The 24,690-nt window shown below is 56.7% G+C and overlaps 1 protein-coding gene across 2 annotated transcripts in view; it reads right to left on the minus strand.

The window, feature by feature from the left end:
• Positions 1 to 6,590: 6,590 nt before the first annotated feature.
• The window catches only part of DRP2 (dystrophin related protein 2), a 30,835-nt gene continuing 12,735 nt past the window's right edge, over positions 6,591 to 24,690 (minus strand). For both annotated transcript variants that reach the window (XM_064713125.1, XM_064713124.1), the window contains 22 exons: positions 23,975 to 24,108; positions 22,979 to 23,135; positions 21,883 to 22,003; positions 20,989 to 21,257; positions 20,202 to 20,348; positions 19,613 to 19,691; positions 18,335 to 18,395; positions 17,903 to 17,964; positions 17,561 to 17,635; positions 15,472 to 15,673; positions 14,457 to 14,542; positions 13,553 to 13,710; positions 13,262 to 13,428; positions 12,859 to 12,970; positions 12,353 to 12,489; positions 12,043 to 12,108; positions 11,326 to 11,391; positions 10,526 to 10,669; positions 9,712 to 9,949; positions 9,471 to 9,591; positions 9,250 to 9,336; positions 6,591 to 8,515 (listed from right to left, as the gene is read on the minus strand). In XM_064713125.1, coding sequence (XP_064569195.1) covers positions 8,496 to 8,515; positions 9,250 to 9,336; positions 9,471 to 9,591; positions 9,712 to 9,949; positions 10,526 to 10,669; positions 11,326 to 11,391; positions 12,043 to 12,108; positions 12,353 to 12,489; positions 12,859 to 12,970; positions 13,262 to 13,428; positions 13,553 to 13,710; positions 14,457 to 14,542; positions 15,472 to 15,673; positions 17,561 to 17,635; positions 17,903 to 17,964; positions 18,335 to 18,395; positions 19,613 to 19,691; positions 20,202 to 20,348; positions 20,989 to 21,257; positions 21,883 to 22,003; positions 22,979 to 23,135; positions 23,975 to 24,108 — 2,709 coding nt within the window. In that variant the 3' untranslated portion in view covers positions 6,591 to 8,495. The remainder of the gene's footprint in view (positions 8,516 to 9,249; positions 9,337 to 9,470; positions 9,592 to 9,711; positions 9,950 to 10,525; positions 10,670 to 11,325; positions 11,392 to 12,042; positions 12,109 to 12,352; positions 12,490 to 12,858; positions 12,971 to 13,261; positions 13,429 to 13,552; positions 13,711 to 14,456; positions 14,543 to 15,471; positions 15,674 to 17,560; positions 17,636 to 17,902; positions 17,965 to 18,334; positions 18,396 to 19,612; positions 19,692 to 20,201; positions 20,349 to 20,988; positions 21,258 to 21,882; positions 22,004 to 22,978; positions 23,136 to 23,974; positions 24,109 to 24,690) is intronic.

Raw genomic sequence — 24,690 nt, forward strand, 5'->3', positions numbered from 1 at the left:
CCCTGGTCTGTTCCTTTGTGGTCTCCCAACCACAGCCCCTGGCAGGGAGCCGTGCCTGGGCACCTTTGGTGGGGCACTGCTGGGCTCCTTCCCCAAAGTGCTCTTCTTGGAGCTGGGTCAAAAGTGCTGGCACTTGGTGGGGGAACGAGGCCCTCCCAATCAGGGAGTTCCTGTAATTCCTCACAGACTCTGCAGGCAAATCCCAGATTAACCTGACAGGGTGGGAAGAGGATTAGAAGGGCGGTTACAGAAAGCAACAGAGGACACCAGGGGCTTCAGCAAGTGTGTGCTAGGAGGGGACACCCCTCTTACAACCCACGGGTAGGGGAGAAGGCTCTGCCCCCAGCACAGAAAGGAAAAGGTCAGCAGGAGCCCTGGAAGGTGATGTGTATGTCCAGATAATCAAGAAAGAGACACCTAAGGAAGACGTGGAGCTCTAGAAGGGCCAGAGTGATCTGTGAGCAGCCATGGAAGAAACCTACCTGCTGAATGTGGAAGGGGTCAAAAAGAAGATTCTGCACGGAGGCCAAGGGCAGCTGCCGAAGCTGCAGGATGGGAGCAAGGTAAGTGGTCTGGGTTGCTCCTGCAGAGCCCTGGGAGAGGGAGTGGGTCTAACATCCTCGCCCATTATGGTTCACAAGCCCAGCTCCAGGTCTGGAAAGAGTCAGAGCCCTCAACAGGGGTGCAGGAGGGGCTGGTTTGGATTTTCAAAATTCAAAATTTTGAAATTTTCCCAGCCAAATTACTCACAGTGACAGCTGGCAGTGCCCACAGCCTCACCCTGCACTGGGCCTGGGACACCTCCTCCCCATGGCACCTTCGGAGCCCAGCAGCCCAGGTGGGTTGCTGAAATCTGCCTTTCCTGCCATGTGCCAAGCAGCAGTGAGATGTGCCAGTGGGTTGTTCTGGGAGATTCCCCAGCCTCTGATCACTGTGGGTTCCACCAGGTCCTGGAGCACACTGAGAGCTCTCTCTGCACAGGGCTGTAAAGGGGGATCCAAAGGGAGCAGTGAGCTACAGCATGGATGGATGTTAAGACATTTGACCATCTGCTTGCTGTCTCAAGTGGGCAGGAAGCACAATGTCCTGCTGTGGAGGGAGAGCTGCCAGTCAGACCAGCCCAGTGCTGGGAGCAGGCTCAGCCCCCCAGCTGAGGCCAGGGTGGCTGCCAGGGGGTCTCACCTGGGCTCTCTCTGGGCCAGTTCACCTTCCACTTCCAGACGCTGAAGGACGACTTTGAGCGCACGGTGATCGACGACAGCCGGGAGGCCGGCATGCCCATGGAGATCATCGTGGGCAAGATGTTCAAGCTGGAGATCTGGGAGACGCTGCTGAGCTCCATGAGGATTGGGGAGGTGGCAGAGTTCTGGTGCGACGCCATTGTGAGTGAGGGGCCCAGAGATGCCCACTTCCCTCCTTCCTGCAGAGACCCACACATCCCAGAGATGCTCTGTCCTCTGGTGCCAACATAGCGTGTCCCTTGGCCTCTGCACCAAGGGGCTGCCCCAGACAAGGGGCTGAGCAGGGCGCTCCCTCCTTGCAGCACACGGGCATGTACGCCCTGGTCTCCAGGGGCATGAGGAGGATCGCAGAGGGACGGGACCCCCTGGAGGGCCAGAAGCACCGCTGTGGCATGGGCAACATGTTTGACTACCACAGCACGGGCTACGAGGACCTGGATGAGCTGCAGCGGACACCTCAGCCTCTCATCTTCATCATGGAGCTGTTCCGGGTAAGGGTGTTGTGGTGTGTTGCAATATCCTGTTTTACCTTCTCCCTTCCCCCTCGCCCCTCGCTGAGTGTGCCCTGTCAGTCAGGCTAACATACCAGCAAGGCGTCGTGTGATAGGTGACCCTAGTACCTGGAGACCCTGCCCCTTCACCTGGTTGGTGACTCACCTGTCCCCTCCCCTTCCCCTGTCCTGAGCTTAAAATGTGAATGAGACCATGCGGCCCCATTCTGTTACCAGCAGTGGCCCAGTGCAGACGTATCTGTACTCATGGAATAAACATCTGGCTACCTTCTAGCAGAATCCATTCCCTTTCTCTCCACCATCGCCAGAAGCTCTCTCCTGAGGAGAACGGAGTCCTGTCTTGTGCCCCGCTGCACTCTGCCGCCAGCCAAGGTATCTCTGCGGTTAAACACCACAGTGCTGCCTCTGGCCAAGCAGCGAAGGTCAGAACTGGCCTAGGCACCATCTAACTGGTTATATTGGGATAGTTATTCCAATATATTGGCGTCCCTGTGGGTGGCTCGACTCTGCAGCCCGAAAAAGGACTCGCAGTTCCTCAGAGAAGCTTCTGCCAGCCGTGCATCCAGCTGAAAGGAGCCTGGCTTCAAGACTCCCAGCTAGAGACTTTGGGAATACTCCCAGAAAAAGTTTCGTGGACTGTTCGGCGCCTTTGGAAAGCCCTGCTTCATTGTGGTGAACAGATTTTCCAGAGGGAGAAAAGGGCAGCCTCTCTTGCACCCAGAGAGAGGTCCTTTTCCGGTGGAGACCTGCCTGCCTGTACCCAGCCTACAGCTTCCATTTCACGTGAGTATCTCTGCTTTCGGTAGAGCAGAAGCTCAAAAACAGACTCTGCCGCGAGTTCTGTTCCTTTTTGCCTTTGCATTTTGGCTGCGCAGCCCCACAGACGAGAATTCATAGCGTTCTAGTGTTAGCTTTCCTGCTGCGTGTTTCACTGTTTTTTAGAATTCGCGCCGGAGCGGGATCGCTCTCTGCCCTTCCCCCCCGGCTCAGCAGCGTGCTCAGACACGTGTTAGGAGACTCTCTTTCTCTTTCTCTTTGCGGGAGAGGGGGGGGCTCTCTTTCCCAATATATTGGAATAACTATCCCAATATAACCAGTTAGATGGTGCCTAGGCCAGTTCTGACCTTCGCTGCTTGGCCAGAGGCAGCACTGTGGTGTTTAACCGCAGAGATACCTTGGCTGGCGGCAGAGTGCAGCGGGGCACAAGACAGGACTCCGTTCTCCTCAGGAGAGAGCTTCTGGCGATGGTGGAGAGAAAGGGAATGGATTCTGCTAGAAGGTAGCCAGATGTTTATTCCATGAGTACAGATACGTCTGCACTGGGCCACTGCTGGTAACAGAATGGGGCCGCATGGTCTCATTCACATTTTAAGCTCAGGACAGGGGAAGGGGAGGGGACAGGTGAGTCACCAACCAGGTGAAGGGGCAGGGTCTCCAGGTACTAGGGTCACCTATCACACGACACCTTGCTGGTATGTTAGCCTGACTGACAGGGCACACTCAGCGAGGGGCGAGGGGGAAGGGAGAAGGTAAAACAGGATATTGCAACACACCACAACATAAGGGGATGGTGGGGATGGCTGCCAGAGCGGGAACAGCTGGGACAGGCACTCAGCTCCTGCTGCCTGGGCAGGTGGAGGACCCCTCAGCGTACAAACGTGACACGTGGGCCATGAGCAAGGAGGAGAAGCTGGCAGCAGTGCCCGTGCTGCACAGCGAGGGCAACCGGCTGGTGCTGCGCAGGGAGTTCGCGCAGGCGGCCGCCAAGTACCAGGAGGCTGTCATCTGCCTCAGGAACCTGCAGGCCAAGGTGAGCAGCACCAGCACCCCCATCCCTGCCTGGGTCACTCCTCACAGTGTGCCCTGGGTGCCTGGGAGGGGATGGACACAGCCATGAGCTGCCCTGGGTGCTGGGAGGGGATGGACAGAGCCATGAGCTGCCCTGGGTGCTGGGAGGGGATGGACACAGCCATGAGCTGCCCTGGGTGCTGGGAGGGGATGGACACAGCCATGAGCTGCCCTGGGTGCTGGGAGGGGATGGACACTGCCATGAGGTGCCCTGGGTTGCTCGTGGGGCAGGAGAAGCCGTGGGAGGATGGCTGGCTGAAGCTGGAGAGCCTGGTCACGCCACTGGTGCTCAACTACTGCCAGTGCCAGCTGGAGCTCGGCGAGTACTACGAGGTGCTGGAGCACACCACGGAGCTCCTCCAGAAGCACAATGGTACCTGTGCCCTGCATCCCACCCCTGCTGTGCCCATGGCTCCCAGGGACTCCATGCTCTGAATCCCCCAGCCGTGACAACGCTCATCCTGTGTCCTGTGATAGTGCCTGTGTCACCTGGATCCCTGTGTCCCAGTCTGCCCCATCCACCACCATCCTTCCCCTTCCATCCCATGATGATCCCTGTGCATAGCCCAGATCTCCCTGCCCGCTCTACAAGTGTGTCCACCCCACACCCAAGATGTGCTCGGCTCTCCAGCTCCCATAGCTGATGGTCCTGAGCTGCAGGACGCCCACTGAGGGCTCCTCTCTCCTGGCAGACAATGCCAAGGCCTATTTCAAGCGGGCAAAGGCCCACGCTGCTGTGTGGAATGAGAGGGAGGCGCGGGAGGACTTCCAGCGCGTGGCTCACCTCGACCCCTCCATGGCGGCCGCCGTGAAGAAGGAGCTGAAGCAGCTGGGGGAGAGGATGAGGAAGAAGCACGTGGAGGATCGGAAACGCTACCAGGGCCTCTTCCAGTCAGGCCAGGGCACGAAGGGCCGTGAGGGGAGGGAGAGCAGGGAGGTGGGTGATGGGGCACCTCAGGGGGAGGCTGGGCAGGGGGAGCAGGGTGCTGGGACTGGGGTCACAGAACAGCCCAGGGCTCCCCAGGCTGAACCACGGACCCCTGGGGCTCCCCAAATGGAACCAGGGACCCCCAGGGCTGCAGCTGAAGGGGCAGCACCAGGAGGAGAAGAAGCCCGAGGAGAACCTGTGGGAGAAGAGGTGGAAGGGAGGGATGAGACAGCAGTGGGCAAAGAAGAAAACCTGGGCACCTGCAGGGCAAAGCCAGAGAGCGTGGGAACAGAGGAGGAAGATGAGAAAGAGGAGGAGAGGGAAGAGGAAGAAGAGGAGGGGGAAGAGGAGGAGAAAGAGGAAGAAAAAGAGGAGGAGAAAGAGGAAGAAAAAGAGGAGAGCAAAGAAGTAAAGGTAGAGAGGGGGGCAGAGGAAGAAGATGGACAATTGGAGGAGAAGGAAGAAAAGGAAGACAAAGTGGAGGGGGAAGAGAAGCTGGAGAGGACAGCAGAGAAAGAAGATGAGGAATTAAAAGAGGGTGAAGAAGTGGAGAAGGAAGAAGAAAATGAAGGAGAAGAGAGGGAGGAGGAGGCAGCAGTGAAAGGGAAAGAGGAGAAGGCCAAAGAGAAAGAGTGTCTACCAGCAAAACTGGAACAGCCTGGAGCAGGGCAATGTGGGACAACAGGGGGGACAAAGGCAGCAGGGCCAAAGCCGGGGCTGGAGCAAGGAGCCAGCACAGCAGAGGCAGCTGGCACAGGCAGTGAGGCTCAGGCTCAGCCAAAACCAGCCCCACATCTGGAGCCTCCCAGCGAGGGGCTGGGACCAGCTCAGGGGGCCCCAGGGCTGGAGGATGAAACACCTGGGGAGGCTCTGGGAGATGTGAGCTGCAGGGAGCTGCAGGGAGCAGGCAGGGAACAAGAAAATCCCGGGGAAAGCAACATCCCTGCAGAGAGCTTCACCCTTGGGGAAGGTGAGGAGCTGGGTGCAGGGGCAGAAATGCCCCCTAAGGGGCAGAAATGCCCCATAACAGCCGGAGAAGGGGGTGCTGCAGCCCGGGAGCAGTGCAGCACAGAGCAGGGCAGCGCCCAGCCCTGAGCTCAGCTCCCCTGCCTGGGCACAGCTGCCAGGGCACTGACAGAGGCACAGCAGGGCTCCTGTGCCCGCAGGGGAGCCCCGGGGCTGGGGCTGGCCCCGCAGTGACACGGGGACAATGCTGTCCTCACCCTGCCCGACTGCCCGGCTCCAGCCCTTTCAGCTGGTGCCACCGAGCTCTGCTGGCTGAGAAATAAAAGCTCTTCCCTGGCACCGCGGGCTGGATTTGTTCCTGAGCGTGAGCAGCTTCCCTGAGCACATCCCACAGCTCTGCCCTGCCCTCTGGCACAGGGATGGGGCAGCTTGTGGGGTCAAGGGGCTGCATTTCAGCCCCTTAAACTCCCAAATCTCTCCTGTGTGAGTGTTCCCAAATTTCCCTGCACCGGCACCGTGTCAGGCCTTTCCCAGCACTGCCAGGCAGGGTGAGAGCCCAACAATTGTCTGTCCTGGGCAGGCTTCACCATCAGCCAAGTCTGGGCAGGGCAGAGAGCCTGAGAGCCCCTGGCCTCACCCTGAACTTCTCTGAATCCCTCACTGTGCCACAAAGGCACAGCCAACACGGGCAGCACTTGGGGCACCCAGACACCTCTGGGCACTGAAAACCTTCCAGAGCTGCAGGGAGAAAGGAGGGAGAGGACTGCCTTGCCCGCCCAGCAGCCTGCCTGGGGCTGAAGTGTTTCATCAGCCAGAGCTCCTGGAGAAATGAGGGACTGTCCCCACATAGCCCCTGTCCCACCCCTCTGCAGCCACATGCACAGATCTTGCTGGGAGAGGATGAAGATGGTGGCTGGGGGACACACCTGTGTCTGGGGACCCTGGGGCTCTGCTCCCAGCTGCTGCTGTGCCTCAGGTGCTGGGGACAGCCATGGGGACAGTGCAGGCTGTGTCCCAGCAGCCCTGCACAGCACAGCCATGGGGCTGGCTCAGCCCAGACACACGGACAGAAGAGGCCAGAGCACTGATCCAGGCATCAGTATAAATACAAATTTATTCTCTTTCCAGAGCAGAGATGCCACAAAGCAGTGAGGACAGCAGCACCACAGTACATGGTTACCAGAGCATTAGCCAGCCTGCTCCCCTCGCTGACACATCCTGGCTCCCAAACACAGCCCAAGCACCCACCTGGCCACCTCTGCTCCCCACAGCTGCCACTGGGACCAGCAGCTCTGTCCTCATCCTGCCCTTTTTCTTCTTCCCCCAAGGCTGGACACTCCTAAGCACACCCTCAGGCCAAGCCTCCCTCTGCTGCTCCCCACACTGCTGCCATCCTGCCCCTGGCATAACAGAGGGGTCCAGCTGGGTCTCACAGGCTGGCCCGGCGTCCCTGTCACCCACAGCATGCCCAAAGCCACCTAATGCCACCACACTGCCCTCCTGCCACTCAGCTGGCTGGCACAGGGGACAGCAAGGACAGCCACCCACGCTGTGCCAGTGACACTGGAGCACTCCATGCTGCACAGCCCAGGCTGGAAGGCTCACACTGGGGTGGGCACTGCTGCTCACCTCTGCCAGCAGCCCAGAGCCAAGCCCACAGCCCTGCTCACAACCTCCTGGAACAGTTCTGTACCGTGTCCTGTCCCAGCCAGCAACATCAGCCCTGGCTGTGTCCTTGCAAGCCCTGTTCAATGGGATGTTTCACCCCTGTGTGCAGCCCTGGCTGTCCTTGCAAGCCCTGTTCAATGGGATGTTTCACCCCTGCCCTGCCCCGAGGGCTCACACCTCTCATCTCTCCTCACTCTGTGGCTCCAGAGCACCGGGGCCATGTCAGCCCCTGCTCTGGGTCACCCTGCAGCACCTGCCTCTGCCTCCTTCTCGACATAACACAGCACCAATCAGCCAGCCCGAGGGAGCCCTGGGCACCAGGAGCCACCACCCCCGAGCTGCCCTGCCAGCTGGCACTGCCCCGTGGCACCTGCAGCCAGGAGGTGCCCGCCTGTCCTGCTGCCCTCCCACACCTGCATCACACCAGGGCGGCCCCAGGGCTGAGTATGGCTGGAGGAGCCCTCCCAGCCAGGCAGGGAGCTGGGTCTGTGCAGGACCCTGCCATGGCCAAGGCACAGATGCCCAGGACACCAGGCAGGGTGGAGCACCTGCTGTGGGTGCAGCTCCCTCACTGCAGCCCTGCAAGGCAGCCCCAGCAACAGGGAAGGTGCTGGTGCCCCTGGGAGCTGGTCTGAAAGTGAAGGGCAGCTACACTTAAGGTATTAGAGTTTAATAGAGTGAGTCCATGAGAGGATTTAAGTACAGTATATATATATATATAATATATAGAAATATATGCAAATTAAACAATAAGGCTCTGTTATAAAGACCCTCTCAATATAAGGCTACTAGCTGGGCTGAAGCTCTAACATGGACTCAATCCCTACTCCATAAACCTCACAGACTCTCTCCTGGTGGTGTGTGCCTGGCTGGCTGCAGAGCCTTGGGTGGCAGAGCTCAAACCACAAGGCTGGCAGCTGGTCACTGTTATAAAGAGTTATTTTAAAAATTGTGTGGCTCCAGGAGTGTTTTGGTGCCCACAGACCTGGAGGCTCCTGGGCAGGGATGAAGAGTGGGATGCTGAGCTCTGCATCCCCCGAGGGTGCCAGGGGAGACTGGCAGTTTTCATGGCTTCAGTTCTTCCTTCTGAACCATCCCACCCAGGCTTGGACACTGTGGCCAGTGAGCCAGCCAGCCTCCTGGGGAGCCCACAGTCCCACTCCTGCATGGCCTATGTTCCCCTGAGATCTTCTGGAGCTGGCAAGCATCCTGCACCACCAGCTCGGAGGGAGTCTGTGTGAGGTCTGCTGCAGCACAGGGAGCATGGCAGGGGAGAGGGGAGGAAAGCAGCCAGGGAGCTGGTTAGGAAAAGCCTCTGGCTCACAGGAGGTGTTAGATAAGGGAGGTCATACCTGGAAGAGAAATAGACAGGTCAGGAGAACAGGAGCCAGAGCCAGCTGGTTAGAAGGGGGCTGCTGCAGAGCCAGGAGGATCCTGCTCAGGGATGGCAGAAAGTGGGCAAAATCTGCATGGGCAGACCACCAGCTCATGTTAGCACTGGCACCAAGCAATGGCTCCCCCTGGCAAGAGACCAAGTGCTGCCCTGCACTGGAGCACAGAGGGAAGGAGCAGAGTGACCAACACCAAACCCACTGGGTGAGTGGAGTGCCACCCACACACACATCCCTGCTGGGAGGAGCCATCCACGAGCAGCCAGGAGAGCCTGCACCATTGCCCCCATCTCAGCAGGCTGCTGGGGCCTCTCCTGCAGAGGGGTCTGACAGGGACGAAGGCAGGAGGGGGCTCAAAGCTGTCACTGCAGGTGGTGCTGGCACTCTGTCCATCCTCACGGTGGGCTGCAGGTCCTGAGCAGGGCAGGAGGCTGCCCTGCAGCTCATCACAGGGATCTGTTTGCTCTGTGCTCTTGGCAGCTCTCATGGCCTCTCCTCGCAGGTGTGAAGCCTCCTCCTCCTCCTCCATTCCCAGGCCACACACCCATCCCAGCAGCTCTGCAGCAGCAAAGCTCTTGGCTGAAGCACTGCAGGTCATCAGCTGTGCAGGGAAGCTGGGACTGGGGCAGGGCTCTGTGGGAAGCCTCACCTGAGGGAGCAGTGAGAAGTGAGGGAGGAGGATTTCACTCAAGTACCTCGGGAGCTGGGGAAGGCGCTCCGCAGCTTCTCCATGATGTCTTCCAGGCACATGCTGACCTCCTGGGTTTTGGCTTCCACCTCATCTGCAGTGGCAAGGAGGGCAGGGGGGTAGGAAAAGGCTCTCTGGACTCACACCTGGCTGCCAGCACCTCTGCAGGATGGCAGGGTGCAGGAACAAGGCAGCAGGGCAGGAGCTCAGCCCAAGCCCACAGCTCACCTGCAGTTTCAGTGTCAGGAGTGTTGTGCTCTTTCTCCTTTGCCTGGCTGCCTTCTGACTGATGTGGAGATGAAGCCAAGGAGGAGGCTGCTGACCCATTGCCTTCTGACTCTGTTGGAGGCTGCAGTGAGAAGAGTTGTTGTGAGAAGGTTGTCATGACCCTCTGTCCTTGGCTCCCCCTTTCTGCCACTGTCCCAGCCCTGCTGTGGCAAAGCCCACCCCATCCCTGCTCTGAGCACACCTGCAGCAGCAGCTCCCTCAGCCTGTGCAGCTGTGACTCCAGCTGCTTGTTGTGGTCCTCCAGGATCTGCATGCGTGTCTCCAGGCGGCTCTTGTGCTGCCGCAGGATCCGCGCCTCTGCCAGCAGCTCCTCGTTCCGAGGGTCCTGCACCGACTCAGGAGAGCCTGAGGCCAAGGTTGGGGACTCCACTGCCTCGTCATGCTGCCACTTCAAACGTCTCAGCTCTCCCTGGAGGATCCTGCAGGACAGCCCAGGTCAGCATCCCCTCAATGCTGCCTGCAAACCCCCGGGAGCTGCACATCAGACAAAGCTCTGCTGTTTGTGAAGCTTAAGGGCCAGGATGCTGCACTGCAGGGTGGCCTGTGTGTGGTTCTGCCCCACACAGGGGGTTCACAGATGTGCAAACACTTCCCAAGAGGCTGAAAACAAGGGCAGGGGAAGCATCACCTCCTCCTGAGCTGGTTGCCCTGCCTGGAGCCTCACCCTGATCCACAACAGCAATACCACTGATCATGAGGGGCTCAGGGACAAGAAAGGCAGAGTGCCCTGGGCTCACTTGAACTCATTTGGGGTTCAGGAGGGAACAGGTTCTCTGGATGTAGGAAGGAATATTCTGGGGACCAGAGAGAGCACAGCCTCACTGAGTTTTAGAGCTCAGCTTAGCCCTCTCCAAACTGCCCTCTCAGCAGCTGCAATCCCCAGCTCCAGCCCCAGCAGCATCCCCTGCCTCCACTCTGAGCTCTGCAAGGCTTCCCCAGCCCCTTCCCCCCTCCCAGGCCATAACCCCAACCTTCAGAGCTGCCCATGTCTGTACCTGTTCTCATCCTCCAGGTGGGCCAGGACTCTCTCCAGCTCTCCCTTGTCATCCATGTTGAGGCCTGCTGGGCCCTGCTGGCTGCCCCCAGGCTCCCTGTCCGTAATGGGGCTGGAGTGGCGCAGCAGGTACTGGTCCTCATCCCTGTTCCAGCAGGAGAGAAACACCTCATTAGGAAAACCAGGGGATTTGTTTGCCCCTGGGGAAGGACAGCATGGAGGGAGGCAGCTTCACAGGGGAGCTCCTGGCTGCTCCAGGCCCAGAGCTCAGAAGGGGCTCAGCATCCCTGATGTTTGTTGTTGGGGGATTGTGGTGTTTGTGAGGGTCCCCAGGATGAGGTGAGAGATGAGAATTTGACTCCATGTTCTCAGAAGGCTGATATGATATGATATTATATTACATTAATGCTCTACTAAAACTATACCAAAGAAATAGAGAAAAGAATACATCAGAGGGCTTGGCAAGAACGATAATGAAAGCTCATGACTGACTCCTCAGTGTCCAACACAGCTAGACTGTGATTAGTCATTAATTAAAAACAATTCACATGTTTAGATAAACAATCTCCAAACCACATTCCAAAGCAACAAAACTTTAAAAAATGAGGCTTCTCCTCTTCCTAGGAGAAGAAATCCCAGCAAAGAGATTTTTCCGAAAAGATCACAGTAACAGGGGTGCCCAAGAGCCTCTCACTCAATGGGACTGGGAAGGAGAGCATTTCTGCACCCTGGCTAGGCATGGACAGAGCCACAGGAGCCCTGACCCATCAGGAGGTGAGGAGAAGGGAAAGGAGAACTCACAGGCTGTCATCAGGGGACAGGCTGTCACTGAAGAAGGAACAGTTCTGGCTTTCCATCTCTGCAAGCCTGGAGGGAAGAGAAAAAGGTTGAGATATGATCAGAGACACCCTAAATGTCTGCTCAGCTGCTTGCAGACCCTCTCTGCAGGGTCTCCCACCTGGCCTGCACCAATCTGTCCTTCTGCACAGGCTCTGGAGAGCTCTGCCTTTTTAAAAACTAAAATACACTGCTTCCTTGGCTGTAAGTCTCTAGAATAAAGAGCTGCTGCTGCGCAGTTGGCTCAGCCTCCTCTCTCACAAGCAAAGGAAAGGGATCCAAGAATTCCAGCTCCAGCCTAGGAGCTGAGCTACAAGTACAGGCTCCCTGAACCCCCTGGGTCCCCACAGTGAGGGCAGAGGCACCACAAACCACAGGGCAGTAGCAGTGGGAAGCTGGCAAACAGCTCTGGTGAGGACACAGAGCAGAACAACCAAGGGAGAACCCATCCAGCAGCTCACCCTGGGCAGAGCAGGACAGCACATGGAGGCTGCTGCACTCTGCTGTCAAATGCATGGTCTTTGCTGCCAATTTACACAGCCCCAGCCACGTCCCAGGCAGGTCTGCCTGGCTGTGCTGGGGCAGCAGGAGGGGTCTGTGACCATCTGTGTGCCCCATAGCCCCCCCACACCCATCAGGCCATGCCCTGTGCCCCAGCAGGACAGCAGAGCCCTCGGGTACCTGCTGGCAAAGTGCTCGATCCTGGAGTGGGTGTCGGCGTGGGGTAACATCGGGGAGGAGGCCGGGCTGCAAGAGAGGCACACTGGTCAGCAGGCTTGGCACAGACTGAGCCCTCCTGGCCAAGAAGGGCCAGGGACGGGCTGGACACAGACTGAAATCTCTGTTCCTTCAAGAACAAGGTGGCAGAACACCCCCAGAGCAAGTGCTCCTCCAGCCCTCCCCCAGGAGCTCTGTATGAGCTGAGATTCCATCCACAGAAGCCATGGCTCATTCTGGGCCTAGAGAGAAAATCCAGGGCCCAGCAACTCACGTCTCGGAGCAGTCAGCCTCGAGCACAGACTGCACGGGCAGGTAACCCCTCTGGGGGTGCTTGCTGAAGTACTGCTTGGACCTGAACTTGTTCTTCAGTGTCGTGGCAAAGTCCCTCATGTTCTCACTGGATGTGGTCTGCAGAGACACAAACGTGACACAGGTGCCTGTTTAATGGAAAGTGGGGGACCACAGCTCAGCATCCACAATAAGATATCACCCCAGGCTGGGCATGAGCTCCATGGGGGAAGAGGCAGATAAGGAAGCAAGGAGCACACACAGCAGCTCTGTGAGCCCATCATGGGGCCTGGCACAGGCCAAGCTGGGCACTGGGGCCATGCATCCTGCTCACCACTAGCCCCAGAACAGGGACACAGGCAGCCTCCAGCATGCAGAGGGTATAAAACTACACAAGAGATCCCCTTGTGGGGCTGCACCAGCCCAAACTTCACAAGGTTGCTGCCCTGCCCTGTGCCAGGGCCCTCCCAGCCCAGCCCAGCTCCTTACTGGGGTGTAGTACTCCATGATGGGGTAGTGCAGCTTGTTGCCCTTGCTGGCTCGCCCCGTGAGGAAGCAGGTCTGGCAGATATCCACATTGAACTGCTTCAGGCTCCGATACCTGCATGTCAAGAGGCCATAGGGAACCACTGGAAGTCATCACAACATGTGTTTAAAGCCCAATAAGAGGTCAGTGGGAGGGGACAGAGGTGGCCTGAGTTGCTCTAACACCCCAGTGAACCCACAGTGCTGATGGCTGAAGTCCCCAGGAAAGCACTCTGCTCCTTCCCCTTAGCTGGCACCTGCTCTGCCCCACCAGGAGCAGTGCTGGCTGCAGAGCCCCAGCTGCCCCAAGAGCCCAGAGCAGCTCAGCTCTGTCCCTGGGGCCAGGGTCCCGTGCCACAGCCCTTACCTGAAGCCCTTGATGGGGCACTGGCGGCACACAGAGCACTTGGTCTGATGCTTCACCTGCTCGGCCATGGTGACCCGGTGCAGCACCGCCAGCCACACCATGGACTGGGGCTCCAGGTTGGCCCACTCCAGGAACTGGGACACCTCAATGGCAGACTTCCCATTGCTCTGGGGAGGGAGAGGAAGGAGCTGCTCAGAGCTGGGGCCTGGCTGCCATGGGGTGCAGGTCCCCTGTTGCCTCGGGAGCCTGTCCCCAGCACAGACGGGGCCAGGGCCATCACCCCGCACTCACAAAGCGGAAGCAGCTGCGGATGCTGGGCTCCACATTGCTGCCCCCAAACGCTGCCACCTCCCCCAGCTGGCGAGGGACCTGGATGGCCTCGTGGAGCAGGACCCCCAGGTGCCGCTGGTCACACAGGCCCCCGGCGTTGGCCACCTGGCTGAAGAGATCTGTGGGGACACACACACAGCTGAGAGCCCAGCAGGCATGGGGAGCAGGGTGTGGGGACACCAGGGACCCCACTGCCCATCCCCAGCACACACACACAGCTGACAGCCCAGCAGACACAGGGAGCAGGGCACACCAGGGACCCCACTGCCCACCCCCAGCACAGAGCTCAAATGCAAGGAGAAACCTGAACTATGATTAAATAACTTTTATCAGTGTCCTTCCAGCTCCTAATAACCAGTTTAGTGTCTTCTTCAGACATAACATCATCTATTAAACAGCCCCAGACAGCCTGTCCTCTGTGAATCAGCCTTAATCCTTCATTTAACCCCTTGGTGCTCCCTATGCTACACAAGATTCCCCTCCACAATATTCCACGGTTAAAATGCAGTGAGGAAAGCAATTTGCCTGAAATTTACTTCCCCCCAGCCATGCACCCCCTGGTATTTTCCTTCTGGAGAGCACTGGATAACTATCCTCTGTGCCTTCTCTGCTCTGCTCCTCACAGTGCCATGCAAGCAAGATCACTGCAGCACCAGGCAGTGCACAACAACACCTCCTAATTTCAGTGGGCAGGCCTAGGGAGGGAGGGAGGGAGAGGTGATGATGCAAGCAGCTTAGTCACTGCAGGAAAGCTGTTTCCTTGCTCTTCCTGGGCAAGGAAGGTCTGAGCCAGGAAACAAAACCACTCCTGTCTTCCCGAGGTGAATTCACAGCAGGTTCTAGGGGAGGCAGACAAAGGACTCACACTGGAACTTCTCCTTGACCTCTGTCCCGCACAGACACGCGATGCCCGTCTTGAAGGAGAGAGCCCTCATCTTCCCGCTGCGGCCACTGCAGGACAAGAGATTGCACAGCTCTGCAAATGCTCCAGAGTGGGAATTTTTTGGGAGGGGGGGTCATCAAGGCAAGCACACACCAGGCAGCCTCCCTCACTGCCAGCTGGAAGAGCAGCACGGGGGTATTGTATTTGCAGAGAGGAATGATGCATCTGACTCCATGCTCTCAGAAGGCTAATTTATTATTTTATGATACTATATTGTACTGAAGGATACTATGCTATGCTAAAGAATATTGAAAATACTTACAGACTGCTACAAAGCTAATAATGAAAACTCGTGACTCTCTCCAGAGTCCCAGCTTGGCACTGATTGGCCAAAGAGTGAAAATAACTCACACCAGAAACCAGTGAAACAATCCCCTGTGGCTAAATAATCTCCAAAAGCAAAACACAGGAGAAGCAAATGAGATAATAATTGTTTCCCTTTTTCTCTGAGGCTTTTCAGCTTCCCAGGAGAAAAATCCTGAGCAAAGAGATTTTTCAGAGAATGCAAATGCCACATGGAGGTTTCCTCCCAGGCCTGGCAGCCCCAAAGCTTGGGGGACACAGAGGGACCTACTCTCCAAGCACATTCCAAAGGATCAAAACACAGGAGAAGCAAATGAGATAGTAACTGATTCTTTTTTCTCTGAGGCTTCTCAGCTTCCCAGGAGAAAAATCTTGAGCAAAGGGATTTTTAAATGCCACACGGGGGTTTCCTCCCAGGCCTGGCAGCCCCACAGCTCAGGGGACACGGAGGGACCTACTCTCCAAACACATTCCACAGGAGCAAAACACAGGAGAAGCACATGAGATAATATGGTTTTCTTTTTTCTCTGAAGCTTCTCAGCTTCCCAGGAGAAAAATCCTGAGCAAAGGGATTTTTAAATGCCACATGGGGGTTTCCTCCCAGGCCTGGCAGCTCAGGGGGAGGGAGAGGTACCTGTCGAAGACGTTGAGCAGCCAGTTGAGGCTCATGTCCACGCAGAGGGGCACGTTGACCAGGATGCCCCTCTCCTCCTCCAGGCGCTCGTAGAGCGCGGTCAGGCAGTGGATCACCTCCACCACGTCCATCGCCCGCTCGCTGGGCTGCAGGTCGTGCTCGTTGAAGATTTCCAAAGCTGTGCCCAAGGTGACCATGTCCACTGCACAGAGGGAACAGAGGGAAAGAGGGGAAATGAGAGAGATGCAGTCCTGCCCTAACCTGGAGCAGTATTGGTCCCATTGTGTTGGGAAAGATGCTGGTAAGGATGGGGCAGCTCCTAGAATTTCTCTCCTGCCTGTAAACTTGTCCCAAAACACCACATCTCCACCTTGAGCCACCATTCTCTGTGACCCCCCCTTCCTCATTTCTGTGTCCAGCCATGGCCATGAAAATGCCCTCCAAGGAAGGCTCTGTGCAGAGCCCAGTGCTGGCCTCTCTGCATGGGCCAGGTCCCTGTGGGGCTGGTGTGGGGGCACAGACCCACACAGACCCTACAAGCAACTGCCCAGAGATGGATCAGTCCTGCCTCCAGCTCTGACAGGGTGAGGGAATTAAGGCACAAACCCAAAACAGGGCTAGGACAGTGTGAGCTGCTCTGCTTTCAGATTTCTATGGCTGCAGGTTGTACGTGCTACTGTGTTAGCAGCCAGCAATACTTCTTTCCTGAAAGTCTTTCCATCTTTGAGACCTTTTTATATTCACAGTACCCAGAGGACTGTGTGCCTTTTCCACACTGTAAGTTCACTCTGTGGATAATTCCTCCCTTCTCCTGTCAAAGCTGCTACACTCGCACTGGGAAGCCCCAGTTTCCATGCCAGGGAGTATCACTCCTGCCCACCCTCGTGTCCACACTGCCCACGACTGCATATGGCTCTGATCCATCCCTCACTGCCTCTTTCCTACACAGCCACTCCACCAAACTTCTCGTGATGGGAAAGCTGCCTTGGCAATCTCCTTGCCCTTTTCTCAAGTATATCTTGAATAAAGAGCACTTATTCGAGTCACTTCTGGAATGGAAAGGAGGTGACTGTGCAGCACGTGAGATGCAAGAGATGCACAACCAAGGATGCACACGCAGCACACAGGAGAGCTCTCCTTTGCTCTTCATCCTTGTTTCCTCTCCACACCTTGCCTGCTGCTGCAGAGACACCTTAACAGGGTGGAAAAACTTTCTTCCATTTGCATTACATCATCCCTGAATGTCCCTGGGTACAGGACAGCCTGATCACCACAGTGTTATGAGGATACTCCACAGCCAGGGTTTGACTCCCTTGAGAACCCAAACTCCTCTTTCCCTGACTCACTGCCTCCTTCCAGCCCTCTCACAGGATGCCAAGGAGCACAGGTCTGCCTGGGCCCCACTGCTGATCCCCTTCATGAACAATTAATTCAGGAGGATTATTTCCCCCAGACTGCTGCTGCTTAATTTTGACAGTCTTAGGTGAGAGGTTTTGTGAAAAGCTCTGAACAGCCAAGGATGCTGCATCTATCAGATTCCCACCTGCCTGCTTGCCAGTTCCACCAGAAACTCCTCAGCAGTTTCCAGGGAGCAGCTGCCTCTTGGACAGATGTTTGAACTCCTGTTGTATCATGTTCACCTGGCTATGAATCCTCCAGTTTCACCAAGAGTGCAGAAGTCAGGTTTATTTGCTCCCTTCCTTCTCTTTCAGCGGTGCAGCCCTCTCTGTCCCTGCCAGGGAGGCTGGTTTCATCTCTCAGTTACACCCACACCTCCTCCATGCTCCTTTGGAGCTGCTTGGTGAGCTCCTGCCTGATCCCACAGCTTTGTAACCCTGAGCTGGAGCACTTTGTTCTCGCATCCCTTTGGACAGCACCTGCCCTTGGGTCATCTCCACCCCAAGCTGTACGAAAGGCGCTGACACAGACCCGGTGCATTTGCTCAGCTTCCCAGGCTGATCTCCCTGGTTTCTCCCCTCAGCTGCCCATCCCCTGGTGCCTCCTGCCTTTGATGTGCTGATAAAAGCCTGTGTTAGTTTAAGCCTTCACCGAGGGAGAGCAGCAGGAGGGGAGCCCTTCCCACACTCACATCTCAGGGCTTTCTGCACCCGCCGCAGCTTCATGGCCGTGCGGTACGCCGAGAACTTGATGTTGTTCAAATCCGCTGCAGACACACAGGAAAACAAGAATTAAACCACAACACCCTCATCCCCAGGGCAGGAAGCAGCAGCTGCAGCTCTCAGAGCCCAGCAGAGCACGTGCAGGACAGTGAGGAGCAGAGGCTGGCAGGGGTCACACGCCAGTGCTTTGGGGGACCCTGTGGCACAGAGGGGAGCACAGAAGGGAGCAGGTGGCCTGGGAGGATCTCACACGCACCCCATGCTGCAAAAAGGCAAATACTGCACAAAAAGTTCTGGGACAGCCTTCTTACCCAGCGTCTGGTACAACTCTGTCATCTTTGGGTGGTCCCAGCACGTTGTCTGGGCCTGGTGGCTGGAAGCAAAATAGATGGAGACCAAGAGTCAATGTGGTAACAAAAATCTGCCATGAGAGATTAAAAAAAAGGAGCTGGCCAGTGCTGGGAGCAAGTGTTTCAGTGTCTGCAGACACTGCTGCATCCCCCTGAGCACACTCCCCAGCACAGCAGCAGGAAGGATGCCCACAGCAGGGTATCCCCAGCCCTCTCTCCTCCCTGCTGGGGCTTCCCCTCATCTTGGGCATCCCAGCAGGCAGGGAAAGCCTGGATCTGCCAGGCTGGGGAAGCCCTGCGTCACTGGAGGTGAGTTCTGCCCCCCTCTCCTAATTTCCCAATTCTGATCCCTCCAGGCCAGAGGAGGCCTCGGCTGTGTCTGGGAACACTCACTTGATGTAGTATGGCACTTTGTTGGGGGAAATGGCTCGCTCCCAGGGCACCTGGACAGAGGCTGCAAGGAGAGAAACACCTGTCAGATCAACACCAAATGCTCCTCTAAGCTGCTGCTGTTGCCTCTGATGGCAGCCCTGGCACAGCTGGACTGTGCCAGCACGTGGGTGCCTCTGGAAAGGCTGCATGCTCCCAAATCACCAGCTGGAGGTGTTGGTGCAGGCAAGGGGATGCTGCCTATAAAAGAGGCCCAACTGCTGGTCTTGTTAGAGACATCTTGCCTCTTGAGCCAGAGGCCAAGCTCAGAACTCAGGAAGAGACATTTCCTGATGTTTTTGATGATGCCCAAGGCAACCTTGTGGTGACCAGTGGGCAGGGCTCATAGCAGATGGGATTTGGGCACACAGACACAGCACTGCCTGTTATGACCAGGCTCAGACACCCAAAGCATCTGTTGTTCCTGCTCTGTGTGCCAGCTGCAGTGTCTTGGGAAGATGAGGATCCATCCCCTACCAGCTGCCTGCCACCCTGTGTCATACAGAGGATGGAAGCCATGGCATGACATCAGTTATTTTCCTTTTTCACAGGTAGTGTATCAATTCCAGCAGCTGGAAAAGTCATTCTTCCTTTCAGGTAGGAGTATGCAGCCTATGCAGCAGAGAGGCACAGGCCAGTGAACCCCACTGACATCCTGAGACCCTGCAGGGCTCAGCATTTCCAAGGATGGAGCCCAGGCTCTGGAGCACAACCTGCTGCCCAGCCTTGGCAGGCTGAGAGCTGTCAGCCAACAGCTCTGATCTGTAAAAACAGCATCCTCTGCCTCGCCACATGAATGAAAACCTCCTGAAAAGGCACATTTCAGCCTCCAAATAACTAACAGGGGATATGAGGCACTGCCTTTTCCTGCCATCTGTTGTCTTGCTCTGAGGCTGACACAGTCCCAGTGTCCCCTGGGAGCTGCTGTGAGTGCCACAGCTCTGTGCTCTGAAGGGAAACCACACTCAGAACCACCCTCAGTCCCACAGGGTGAGGCAGCACAATGCCAGCTGTGGAGATGTGTCCTGCTTTGGTCCCACAAGGTGGGACAGCCCAATGCCAGCCCTGGAGATGCCTCATGCTTCAGCTCCTGTGCACCAAACACCAGCCTGGGCACTTTTCCAGCCTCGTGCATGGCTCTGGGCTCAGCAAGAGGACCTTGCACCTTGTTTTGCTGTGCCACAGCCCAGGCTGCTGTGCAGAGGCAGCCTCGTGGCAGAAGCCAGGGGGTCACTCACGTACAGGAGAGGAAGTGCTGGGAGCCTGGTCCGAAGTCCCGGTGGGCATCTTGGAGCTGCTTCAGGCGTTCGTTTATGGAGGCCTGGAGAATTGAAAAATAGCTCACAGCCAGTCCAACAGGCATTTTGGATTGATGACCCATTCAGGAAGGTTTGTGAGTGGACTCAGACATGCCCCAGTGCACAAATGCCGTTCCTTCCTCTCCTATCTTGATGTTTGTGTCCTCCTCCAGCCTGCTAAACCCTCTACACCTCCTCCTGCTGGGGCAGCACAGCCACATCTCCAGCTCACCTGCATCCATTCTCTCACAGACATCAAAGCAGTCACAGCAGGTACTGACCCTCTCCACCAACACATCCTGATTCTCCCTTTGTTCCTCACACTGCCTTCTCCTGAGCAAGACCTCTGCAGATTTACCAGACTCTTTCCTCACCCTGAACTGATGCTCTTCTCTCACAGGAGCACCAGCTATAACATCCTGCTGTGCCAAACCTTACTTTATCCTCCTTGAAGGATGTCAGCAGTGAGAGCCCTTCCCAGCACCCTCCTGCCCATGGTTTATTTGCAGCGCTTGCTCCTGACTCCCTCCCACCTGCAGCTGCTTCCAGCGGGTGTTGATCTGCTCCAGGGTGCGGGAGCTCTCCATGCACAGATGCACGTCTGAGATGGCCAGCTGGTGTGCAAGGTCATTGACCACCTTCACCCCGTCCTTCATGGGGGACAGCTCCTCTTTGAACAGCTGGAGTGCAGCGGGGATGGGGACACAGAGCAGGGGAAGAAGGAAGAGAAGCAGGTGAGTAGCCAGGACTTGGATCTGATTCCTTTGCCACAAGCTAGGGTGGGCTAGGGACTGCCAAACCACTGCTGACCAACCCTGCCACAGGGTATCTCAGCAGGGGAAAAAATACCCAGCCCAATCTGCAGCTAACTAGGCTGCAAATTACTCCTGATAAATTGTATTATATTTAATTATTAAATTAAATTTAATGATAAATGAAATGGGGGGGCTGCAGATTACCCCTGACAAATGAAATGGGAGGCTGAAGATTACTCCTGATAAATTTAATGGGGGGCTGCAGATTACTCCTGATAAATTTAATGGGGGCTGCAGATTACTCCTGATAAGTGAAATGGGGGGTTGCAGATTACTCCTGATAAATGAAAAGGGGACAATGACACAATGACTCAGATATGCTGAGCCACTGTACCTGTGTAAGGTCTGTGCCATGACAAGGTGCTCAGGGCACTGCTGGCCAAACACCCCCTCACAAAGCAGGGGGGCTGTGGGAAGGAGTCCTTGGCCCTGGGATCCCAGGTGATGAGGCTGCCTTGGATGGAGCAGCTCTGCCAAGGCTGGAGCCTCCCAGAGCCAGAAGTACCTTGGTGGACTGGATGTGCTCAGGCAAGGAGTCGATGAAGAGGTCCCCGATGGGCTCCCAGGTGTCCCGCACGCTCTCAGCCTGGTCCAGGGTGGTGCTGAGCTCCTCCATGGCCCCTTTGATCTCCAGCAGCTGCTCCAGGGTGCGCTCGATGTGGCGGTGCTGGTCCACGCAGCGGGCTGTGAGCTTCTCCCAGAGCTCGCTGGCCACGTTGGCCTGCTTCCACACAAAGCGGCTGATGTTCTGGATGCGGTGCCGCGGAGACACATCTGGGAGCGACAGAGGGAGCAAACATGAGAGCCCAGCCCAGGGCAGAGAGGGGTAAGGGGTGGAGGGAGGACAGGGAAATTGGAGATAAAATAATCCAGGGAAAACTGGGCAAAGGGAAGGAAAACAAGTAATAATAGTGTCCATAGCATCCATAGTATCCGTCTCTGCACCAGCTCCTCTTCTCCATCCTCACAGGCTGTACTGCCTTTTAAAAAGCTAACCCAGAGCACATCTGGTGCTGCCTCATGAGGTGCCCCCATCATGGACTGCATCAGGAGCCTTTTCCTGGGACAGCAACACTGCTCTGTGCCAGTCTGACCCTTGGCACTGGGCACAGCCTGGGCACCATGGTGTGGGGGAGAGCACTGGTGTGATGCTCTGTGCCAGTCTGACCCTTGGCACTGGGCACAGCCTGGGCACCATGGTGTGGGGGAGAGCACTGGTGTGATGCTCTGTGCCAGTCTGACCCTTGGCACTGGGCACAGCCTGGTCTCACACCACGGTGTGGGGCAGAGCACTGGTGTGCTGCTCTGTGCCACCACAGCCACCTCCATCCCACCCTCTCTGGGCCAGCCCAGGAGGAGCTGTGAAACCAGAGAACAAAAAGAGGGCAGCTCCACAGACCTTTGCTTTCCAAAGTTGGTTCTTCTAATTCCTCAAATGGGTGCTGGGAAAGGAAAGCCTGTGCTGACTCCAGGACAGAGTAAATGTATGGCCCCCGAGACTTCACTTCTTCCATGAAAGCCTGCAGAGCAGAGCACAGAGATCAGACTGCAGGCTGAGCCAGAAAGCTGTGCCCTGGCGGCCCCCTTGCCAAATGCTGCAGTGATTTATTCACCCCAAGGCACAAACCTCCCTGGAGGCACAGAGAGAAGTCAGTGTCAAGAGAAATATTTTTGCAGTTCAGGGAAGGAATGACCACCTGGCAGAAGGTGGCTCCTGCAGAGGTTTGGCCTGGAGTGGGGAGGCAGAGCAGCAAGCCCAGGATGGTGTGTTGAGCCAGGGCTGCACAAGAGGAGCTGTTTTATTTATGGTGCTTTCAGAGGCACTGCTTGGAGATGCTCTTCACTCGTGCAGTGAGAGCATGGCCACACTAACAATCCTTCCAGCAGCTGCTCAGCAACAGGTCCAGCTGCTGCAGGAGCAAGGAGAGGAACAGCAGGATGCCCCACAGCAGCACATCTGTCAGAGGCACGCTGGTCTATCATGTCCTCTCCTCCCCTGCACTGCAGCTCCCACACCAGTGCTGTCTGTTGATGGGCTGTTTGTGCACCCAGCAAGGATGAGGGATAGCAGCAGTAAACACCTTAATTTTGTCTTCAAGGTAAAAACAACTAAAGCCCAACAGGCACTGGCAGTGAGAGGAAAATGCTGTGAACTTGGGAGCAGGAGACTCTGATGTGCCTGGGGGTACCCCAGGTATGATGATAACATGTTCCTGCAGCCACAGCACTGCCCCTAGACCAGCTTTCCCAGGCTCCAGCATCCCAAAAGCAGAGGCCAGTGAGAGGCAGGACACAGGGAAGTCACTACAAAAGGACAGGGTCCATCACCAGCTGCAGGGGACTCGAGGCTGTAATGTGGGTTTGCTGTCTAAAACCAGCTGGGCTCTGCCTTTTCTCAGAGCAGAGATGGAGTCCCTCAGGGGCTGCTGTGGCATGGCAGTGACAGGCAGGGCTGTGCACACACAGGGCAGGAGCAGGGGAGCAGCAGAACTCACCGCGTGTGTCTCCTTCTCCTGCTGCACCAGGAGAACATCACCCCGCAGGGGCAGCTGCGCCGACAGCTCCTCATCCTTCTGCCCCAGCCAGTCTATGATCTCCTGCAGAGGCACCTGCAGCTTCCCACTGTGGTCAGAGAAGGCCTCCAGCCGAGCCCTGGCAGGAGAGCAAGGACAGTCAGACAGACAGACAGACAGGAGTGGAGCAGGTTCCCTGAGGAGGGGAAGCACAGCACCATGGCTGGGTGCTGACCCCAGGGACTGGCAGCACACCTCAGCATGTTAGCATGGGCTGTGCATGACCTCCAGGACATCCCCAGGGACTGGCAGCACACCTCAGCACAGGCTGTGCACAACCCCCAGCCAGCAGAGAGCCTACACTGCCAGGTGGGGTGAGACAGGAGGCACTGGGGACAAGGACCTGGAGCCATTCCTCACCCTGGAGCCCAGCACAGAGGACAGCCATTCTGCATTTGCCCGTGGGTCAGAACTGCTCTGGCTAGCAAGGGGGGCTTGGAATGGCATTTACATGTCTGGGCAGCTTCCAGGAGCCTTGGATTAAGGCAGGACACAATTAACACGCCCCAGTTAATCTCTCTGTCGTGCTGGAGCTGCAAACTCTGGCAGTCTGGAAGGCATGTTCCCCTCATGCAGGCAAGAGGGCTCCCAGTGAAGGGATGGGCACAGAGGAGGTGCAGGCAAAGCCATGGGGCAAGAAGAGACAGCTGCAGGGGTGGCAGAGGACAGAGAGAGCAGCAGAAAGCAGGAGGGAAGGAGGGGAGGGAGGAGAGCTTGGGATGGGTAGAAATGGAGGAGATGCTTTCCAGCAAAAGGAGTTCAAAAGCCTGTGGGCCAGAGGGGGAGCTGAGCCAAGGTCACTGTGAATTCATGTGGCTCATCAAGCAAAAGAGTTCAAAAACCTCCTGACAGTCAGAAGCAGCAGGCAAGGCTGGGAGGCCAGGCCAGCCTGGGGCTCGCTGCAGGCTCGACTCTTACCGAAGGCTGTGGGATTTTTTTTTGATCTCGTTCCAGCAAAGATTCATCTCCAGAGGGGCCTGGGGCCCGGCAGCACTGCTGGGAGCCCGGGGGGTCACACACGAGGGTCCTGCACCATCCTGGGAGGCTTCAACCTGCGCAGAAACAGAACCACACTGCATCCAGAGATTGCTGCCTGGTGCTGTGGGAACTTGCCTGGGGACACCCACCCCACTCTGCCCTGACCCTGACTGGATTTTTGACTCTCAAGGGGGCTGCCCTGCTCCTTAGGTGGTCTGTTAGCAGCACCCAGGAAACTCCTGGGATGCAGTGCCATTGTCACCCTGTTTCTTTAAGATTTTCTAAGCCTTCTGATGTTGACATTCTTGCAGTGAACTTTCTCACACACTTTCTGTAAATAACACATTGTTTTGCATTCCTTTATGGAGGAGGAGAAAGTTGATAAACTGTTGGTTTGTCCAGTGTCATTGGAGAGGTGGCACTGTCACCCTCCAATCCACTGTCACTTTTGGAAAACTATAAATCTTGGAGTCAGAAAATTAACTCCCCTTTTTTCTTCACCTTGAGAGCAGCGGTGTGAGCTTGTGTTCTTTCGTGTCCTATAGTGACAGCGCAGCTCCAGCAGCACTCAGAGCAAAGGTGGAAGGGAGGGTTCACTGCACATCTCCTGTTCTCCTCAGCTATCCAGCAATGAGCTTATCTTGCTGAGAGCTGTT

This window comes from Zonotrichia leucophrys, chromosome 4A (genome assembly GCF_028769735.1).
Source record: "Zonotrichia leucophrys gambelii isolate GWCS_2022_RI chromosome 4A, RI_Zleu_2.0, whole genome shotgun sequence".
Lineage (NCBI taxonomy): Eukaryota > Metazoa > Chordata > Aves > Passeriformes > Passerellidae > Zonotrichia > Zonotrichia leucophrys.